Source organism: Helianthus annuus, chromosome 15 (assembly GCF_002127325.2).
Source record: "Helianthus annuus cultivar XRQ/B chromosome 15, HanXRQr2.0-SUNRISE, whole genome shotgun sequence".
NCBI lineage: Eukaryota > Viridiplantae > Streptophyta > Magnoliopsida > Asterales > Asteraceae > Helianthus > Helianthus annuus.
In genome coordinates this window covers 165,217,590-165,225,919 of record NC_035447.2, presented here as the reverse complement: position 1 = coordinate 165,225,919, position 8,330 = coordinate 165,217,590, and the positions used below count along the sequence as shown (strand labels likewise).

At 41.5% G+C, this 8,330-nt stretch overlaps 1 protein-coding gene across 1 annotated transcript; it reads right to left on the bottom strand.

Moving 5' to 3' along the window:
* Positions 1-3,494: 3,494 nt before the first annotated feature.
* On the bottom strand, positions 3,495-3,944 carry LOC110914538. Its single transcript, XM_022159329.1, has one exon. The coding sequence runs from the start codon at positions 3,942-3,944 to the stop codon at positions 3,495-3,497; it is 450 nt and encodes a 149-aa protein (XP_022015021.1).
* Positions 3,945-8,330: the final 4,386 nt, after the last annotated feature.

Genomic DNA, 8,330 nt, shown 5'->3' with positions numbered 1-8,330 from the left:
GTACCAAGTGCACCATCTACACCGATCACAGGAGTCTCGAGCATATCTTCAAGCAGAAGGAATTGAACATGCGTCAACGTCGATGGGTCGAGCTACTTAACGATTACGAATGCGCCATCAAGTACCATCCAGGCAAAGCCAATGTTGTGGCTAATGCCCTCAGTCGGAAAGATACTACACCTAGACGTGTACGAGCCTTGCAACTTACTATTCAGTCTAGTCTTCCTGCTCAGATACGAGATGCTCAGGTAGAAGCATTGAAACCAGAAAATGTCAAGGCTGAAGCCTTACGCGGTTCAAGGCAGCGATTAGAACAAAAGGAGGACGGCGCCTACTATGTAACGGGGCGTATTTGGGTCCCACTGTATGGCGGTTTACGAGAACTTGTGATGGATGAGGCACACAAGTCTCGCTACTCGGTACATCCAGGTTCAGATAAGATGTACCACGATCTTAAAACTACGTATTGGTGGCCAAGCATGAAAGCCCTTATCGCAACCTACGTCAGCAAATGTTTGACCTGTGCAAGGGTCAAAGTTGAATATCAGAAACCATCAGGCCTACTTCAGCAACCAAAGATACCACAGTGGAAATGGGAGGAAATTTCCATGGATTTCGTTACTGGCCTACCTAGATCTTAGCGTGGGAACGATACCATTTGGGTGATCGTGGATCGACTCACAAAGTCTGCTCATTTCCTGGCTATTAAGGAAACGGATAAGTTCTCTACTTTAGCAGACGTCTACTTGAAAGAAGTTGTTTCGAGGCATGGAGTGCCAACCTCTATTATTTCGGATCGGGATGCACGATTCACTTCAGAACTATGGCAAGCAATGCACAAATCTTTTGGCTCTCGGCTAGACATGAGCACAGCATATCACCCTCAGACGGATGGGCAGTCTGAGCGCACGATTCAAACTCTAGAAGACATGCTTCGGGCATGTGTTATCGATTTTGGCAACAGCTGGGGAAAACATATCCCTTTAGTGGAGTTTTCATACAATAACAGCTACCACACCAGCATTCAAGCCGCTCCATTCGAGCATTGTACGGACGTAAATGCCGGTCACCTCTCTGTTGGGCAGAGGTGGGGGATAGTCAAATCACAGGTCCAGAACTTGTAGTTGATGCTACTGAACGAATTGCACAGATACGAAAACGCATGGCGGCAGCTCGCGACCGTCAGAAAAATTACGCTGATAAGCGCAGGAAACCGCTCGAGTTCCAAGTTGGGGATCGAGTGCTACTCAAAGTCTCACCCTGGAAGGGTGTGGTTCGTTTTGGTAAACAAGGTAAACTCAATCCGCGGTATGTTGGACCGTTCGAAATCGTCGAGAAAATAGGCAAGGTGGCCTACAAACTGAACCTACCAGCTGAACTCGGTGCAGTTCACAATGTTTTCCACATGTCGAATCTGAAGAAGTGTCTGTCAGACGAGACCCTCATAGTTCCTTTGAAGGAACTCACTATCGACGAGCGGTTGTAGTTCGTCGAGGAACCAGTTGAAATCACGGACCGGGATGTTAAGGTCCTCAAGAACACTAGAATACCTCTTGTACGAGTTCGTTGGAACTTCCGTCGTGGCCCAGAGTTCACCTGGGAAAGAGAAGACCAAATGAAACTCAAGTATCCCCAGTTATTCGGAAACCGTGCAACCACTACTGAGGCTGAAGCTACTACAGAATTTCGGGACAAAATTCCAAATCAACGGGGGGATGATGTGACACCCCAGGAAAACTAGTAAACGATACAACTTAACTAGCTTCCTCAGTAACCGCATGCTAAATTTCGGGACGAAATTTCTTTCAAGTTGGGGATAATGTGACAACTCGAGTTTCCGAGATTTCACTTTCGCATTAATTGCACGTTCACTGTTTGTTTAGTTGCTTACTTACACAATTTGTTTGCTTTGTAACCGTATATGTTTTGATTTGATAAAGTTTTACGAATGATTTGACAAATACATGAACTTGGTGATGAAACTGTAAATTGTATGTCTTGTGCATGTATTATGTAATAGATAATACTTAAGGGTGTTTAGTGTTAATAGTGAAAATAAAACAAAACCCTTAACCCTAATCATTCTCACTAATTTCATCATACGGCATTTCAATTCATCCCCTCTACAACCATTCCTCTCATCATTCTTGGCTATCAATCTTGACTACACAAGTCCTCTTGCATCAATCTTGATCTTCCAATTCATCTAGAATCAATCTAAGGTAAACGTTTAATGATTATTGGTTGTTAATCCTTGATTATGTGATTCATGCAAAACCCTAGTTCTACATGTAATGGTTCTGTGTTTATTGATCAATTCTGAGTATTGTGAAATGGTTATGATTAGTTGTGAAATCACTTGCTGAATGTTAAGATGCCTGTTATGATAGAATGTTTGATTGTGGATTTGATTACTGCACTGCGAATATGAAATTAGGGTTCTTGATCGTAAAAACGTAACTGTTACATTGAAGTTGAATATTCGCATGATTGATGCCCGACCTTTTAATTGTAGCATGGTCCGAATTTCTGTTAAGCTTATAAGGTCCGACTTTTTAAATGGATGTAAGGTCCGACTTTCTTGAATAATATATGAGGTCCGAACTTCATGTGTTATGTTAGTCCGAGTTTTATTGTATGGAGTTTGGTCCGAGTTTAATTGTAAACACATGGTCCGGCCTTTATATAAAGGACACAAGGGTCCAAATTTTTATATAAACAACAAAGGGTCCGAATTTTTATATAAAACAACAAGGGGTCCGAGTTTTAGGGGGGCATGATGGTCCGACTTTTATTGAAATACCTTGTCCGAATTTTTAAGTGATAATGCCTTGTCCAAACTTTATGTGTGATATAAGGGGGTCCGAACTTTTGATTAAGGAAGGCATGGGTCCGAATTTTTATAACCTAGTCCGACTTTTAGCTAGGGCTTGCTAGTCCGACTTTCTTCTGATGTTTGCTTGGGTCCGAATTTCTTTGCAAGAATGCATAAGGGTCCGAATTTGTTCACTTGATGATCTAGTCCGAATTTGCTTACTTGATGATCTAGTCCGAGCTTTGTTTACTTGATAATCTTGTCCGAGTTTTAAAGTATGATGCTTGTCCGAATTTCATAAGATGCATATGGTCCGACTTTGTGATGCTTGCATGGTCTGAGTTTCATTTATGCACAACATGTCTGAGTATTATGGAATGCCATAAGGTCCGAATTTCATGAATAATGTACTGTCTGAGTTTCCAATCATTAAAGGAGTCCAAAGTTGTTTTTTTTGGGTAAAGGGTTACCCCGGTGAAATTTTATATCAACCAACAAAATAAAACAGGGTGTGTCGTGACTTCAACACACACTACTAGACTTGACATACCAAGCCTAGGGAAACAAACAATGGAACAAAACCCGACAAACGTCACAATCCAGACACAACTACACAAGGAAGCACAACCCAAACCCAAACACAAACGCTAGGCTAAAAAAACAACAGAAAAAACAATCTTTAGCCCGGATCAAGTTCCATATTCTTCGAGATCAGCCATGTATCCAATGTCTTCCTATGCTTCGGTTCTCCACCAAGTTTGAAGCCCATAATTCTCAGCCGAACCGTATCAATGATCATCTTCGAGAGAGCACACGCATTCCTTTGAAGCTGAGAGAACAAGCGATTGTTCCTTTCTTGCCTTATAAAATACGTTGTAGCTGCCATCAAAATCTTACAAATAATATGATCCAAAGTCTTCGAATGAGCATTGAGTTCCATCCATAGCATAATCGAAGACCACGAATCCGTAGCACTACCCATGTCTACCATCTTCCTAACTAATCCCCATACCTCGGAAGAATAAGGACATTGGAAGAAGAGGTGATCTCTAGAATCACGATCATGTTTACACAAGGGACAACACATGAGTCTCAAATTAGTAGCACTGCCCGCTTCCCAAACTGCCATTCTGTCTTGAGTCTTCAGCTTGTTCTTGATGACTAACCACAAGTGGAAAGAATGTCGAGGAATGCATTGACTGAACCAGACCGAATTAACCCAAAAAACCTTCCCCTCTCTATGCCGCAAGCTATTCCAAGCCTCCCCAGTTTTAAAATCCTGTAGTCTACCGTCCGTGTCTTTCCAGTGTAACCGATCTTCCGCATCAGGATAATCTGAGGAACATCCACATCAATAAGAACTGGATATAGATCATACCATGCTTGGGGCCATAACCATTGGCCATTATCATTAATAATATCAGCAACCATAGAACTTAAAGATAACCCAGCATTAGCAATGGCACGAGGGGTGATAAAAGACCGAAGGGGACTATACGAACACCAATTATCACTCCAAGCATTAGTTTTGCACCCGTTTCGAATAGACATCCAGAAGCAAGACCGAACACTAGTGCGAAGAGCCAAGAGCTTCCTCCATCCCCAGCTAATGTTACCACGACACTGGACATCCCAAAAGCTAGCACCCTTCAACTTATATGAATGTATCCACTGAACCCAAAGGGACTTACGGTTAGTAACTATGCTCCAAATATGAGACGTTAGAAGGGCTCTATTGACATCCATAATACTCCTGATGCCTAGGCCACCCTCCTCTTTAGGCATGCAAACATCCTTCCAGGCAACTTTAGCACGCACCGATCCCTGTGAACCACCGTTCCATAAAAAAGAACGCAATCGCTTCTCCAAATCTTTAATAACACCATTGGGAAGCATAAAAACCGAAGCCCAATAAGAATACATGGCTGCCAAAACCGAGTTGATAAGCTGAAGTCTCCCTGCAAACGACAATGACTTGGTCATCTAGTTATCAATGCGTCTTTCTATACGCTCCACAAGGGATTTACAATCACGAGCAGCCAATCTAGTGGATATCAACGGGACACCAAGATAACGGACTGGCAATGACCCCTCCTGAAATGGCATAATGGCCAGAATTTGTTCTTTCACATGCCGAGGCACATTACTAAAGAAAATGGTGCTTTTGGACGAGCTAGGAACCAGACCCGAGATTTTCGTAAACTTGTCAAGGGCTTCTCTTAAATGTTTAACCGATGCACTATCACCATGAGAAAAAATGAACAAGTCATCAGCAAAGGAAACACTTATGATCTTTTGTTTTGGGCAACGAGCATGGAACTTAAAAGAATCATGTGAAGCTGCTTGTTGCAATAGGAGAGATAAGACCTACATTACTAGCGTAAACAAATACGGGGACAAAGGGTCCCCTTGCCTTAGACCCCGCTTCCCTGCAAAATAACCATGAAGCTCACCATTAATGCTCAACGAATATGTCACCGTTGTAACACAGGTCATAATCCAATTCACCATTTTGCTATGAAAACCAAATCAATGAAGAATTATTTCCAAGAAGTGCCAGCTGACTGTATCATACGCCTTCTGAATATCAATCTTAAACGCACATCTTGCTGGGCCCCGATTAAGATGATAATTATGCATCAATTCCTGCGTTAGAAGAATATTATCCAAGATTTTCCTTCCCGGAACAAACGCCGTCTGATTTATGCTGACCAGATTATCCAAACTCCCTTTGATCCTATCCGTGATTATTTACTGATGCACTTAAAGAGAACATTACAGCAAGAGATAGGCCGGTAGTCAATAACCGAGTTAGGGGTGTCCTTTTTAGGAACCAGAGCGAGAATAGTATGGTTAACCTGCTTCAAAAGTTTACCATTATGAAAAAAATCCAGAATAGCATTAGTCACCTCATCTCCCACAATATCCCACGAATGTTTGAAGAAAGCAGACGTGAAACCATCCGGACCAGGAGCCTTGTTTTCACCAATGTTAAACATGGCTGATTTCACCTCTTCTCGAGTCACTTGTCTAACCATGTGTTCAGCCGTGTCTTGGCTTAGGGTAGTAGTAAAAAGATCATCGTCATCAAAATTATGAACTCCCTGCTCAGAACCCAAGAAATTCGAATAATGATCCACAAGGGCAGTAGTGACATCCTCACCCTCAAACCGATTCCCATGCACATCGTGAATACAGTGGATTTTGTTTCTAAAGTTCCTACTTTTCACAGCATTGTGAAAGTAGGTTGTATTCGAATCACCCGCACAAAGCCATTCAACCTTAGATTTTTGTTTTAAGAAACACTCCTCATCATAGGCCGCCTCCTGAAATTCACGAAGACATTTAGCAGCTAAGTTACGAGTCTCAACATCTAACGGGTTCGCATCAACAAGTTGCTGAATGGAATCCAATTCACTACGCAACCGTTTAACCTTATCATGGAGATTTCCTTGGAGGTGCAAAAGCTTACGGAAACACGGTTTAAGGTTCCTCATCTTCTTAATAACCGAAAACATATTACAGCCATGCACACCCTTAGCCCATTCATTAACAACAAATTGTCTGAATTCCGGTTTAGAAGTTAAAAAATTTGGAAATTTAAAAGGCCTCTGCTTTGTTCGAGTAATAGACGATAGCTTTAGAACACAAGGAGTATGGTCAGAAACCCGAGCAGGCTGAAATACCGCATACACATCCGGAAATAAATCCATAAACTTCATATTACTCATAATTCGATCTATTTTCTTGAGGACTCCAATCCCTTCTTTCGGTTTCTGATTCCAGGTATAGTGCAACCCATGACTCTTAACATCCACAAGCTCAACAACTTGAATACAATCAAAAAATTCTCTCATGCCAATTGTATGGCTCGAGGTACCATATAAGCTGTAACACCTCGAATTTTTGTGTCCAATAATGTGTTAACACGTGTCATTTGTTTACACGTGGCATTGATATTAAATAAAGAACTAATATTGACAAACCTTGAAAGTATATAAATTCGAGGGTTATAAATGTCAAACAAGGGTAAATATACTGTATAGTAACCCTAAATGGTGCTTGTACCTTCAAACGAATAAATCATGGATCGTACGGAAGCGAAACGCGGAAGAAAGTGAGAGATTACAAGCTACAGGGGTTAACTGTGTCAACATGTTTAATTATACCTCTGAGTGACCCTTTAACGCTCCCGAGACTTTGTAACAGTATTATACGCTCACAAGAACATATTGTATAAATTCCGCGAAGTTCTGTTTTAAAACGAGAAAGTTATAATCGAATTCGTATGAGAAGGGTTAAAAGCGTCAATAATGAAAGTTAAGACTTTCTGAATAATTAATAAACTAACCGGGGACTTAACAACACGGGTAAATAACACGAGGTCCTTAGTTGTAATTAACCGAGGGCCAAACCGCAAAGTTACCCCTTCGAACCCGAAAGGTCAGGTAAATCATTACGAAAGATTTCGTTATTAATTACCAGATTCTGATAATCATTACAAAAGATTTAAAATTTCTGGAAATCTAACCTCTCGCGACCCGCGTGAAGTTTCGGGTTAAGTTGAGGCGGGCCGCGAGCCACCTAAGATACGCGCCTGAAGTTTGAATCTCAGGCGACCCGCGTACAAATGCATGGGAACTCCCATGCGGGCCGCATTAGACGCCCAGATGCAGAATGTTTGTAGTTTCTTGCCTTTTGAGCTTGTGAACGATCAAAACGCCAATAAATGAGGCATGGGCACCCTATACTCGAGCCATAGCTCTATGGGACACCTGCCCATCATCCATGACCTGTTGTAGGTGTGGTGTGATGATCTTGTGTGCTATGCTTCACTATAAATAGCCACATTTGGCTCATAACATTCACACAACTCAAAAACACTCAACTGATCATTCTAAGAAGCTCTCAAGCATTCCTCTCTGCTCTCTAAGCAAGATACAACTGCTGTAAGTCGTTCAAATCCATTTTGGTCTTATATTTCCATAGATTTAGCTTATAAACTCAACCGTCGTAACTAACGGTTGTCATAGCGATAATTCACAAATGGTCCAGTGAATTGTCGGATCAAAAGTAGTTTTGAGTTGGTATTTATATGGGTAATAAACCCCTAAAAGGGTTCCCTCTGATCACCACTCTAACTATGTCAAATGTCGAGTCAAACGTGCACTTAAAAAGTCAACAGAAAGTCATTTTACCGTTTTGTACATAATCTGTAATGTATATGCTATGAAACCTGTTTTGATGATCATAAAACATGATATTAAGAATATAAACTTGTTTACGCTCGTTTGAATCGACCATTTGCTATATTGACCCGGTTCGGAGCCGAATGTCGCAAAAGTTTGACTTTTGCTTTGACTTCAGTTCTGACCCGTTTTAGTGAGGTATAGATATGCCTTAGGACTCTCTTAGGACCAGGTTACATGATGGTATAGACCTCTGTGATCGGTTCATGATTTGTCCGAGTCTTTTGCGCATTTCCGTTAATCGCCTAAAAGTTGACCGTAACGGC

Bases quoted from the DNA above. Each gene is read 5' to 3' on its own strand.
- LOC110914538 (XM_022159329.1), bottom strand. From the start codon at position 3,944: ATGGCAGTTTGGGAAGCGGGCAGTGCTACTAATTTGAGACTCATGTGT.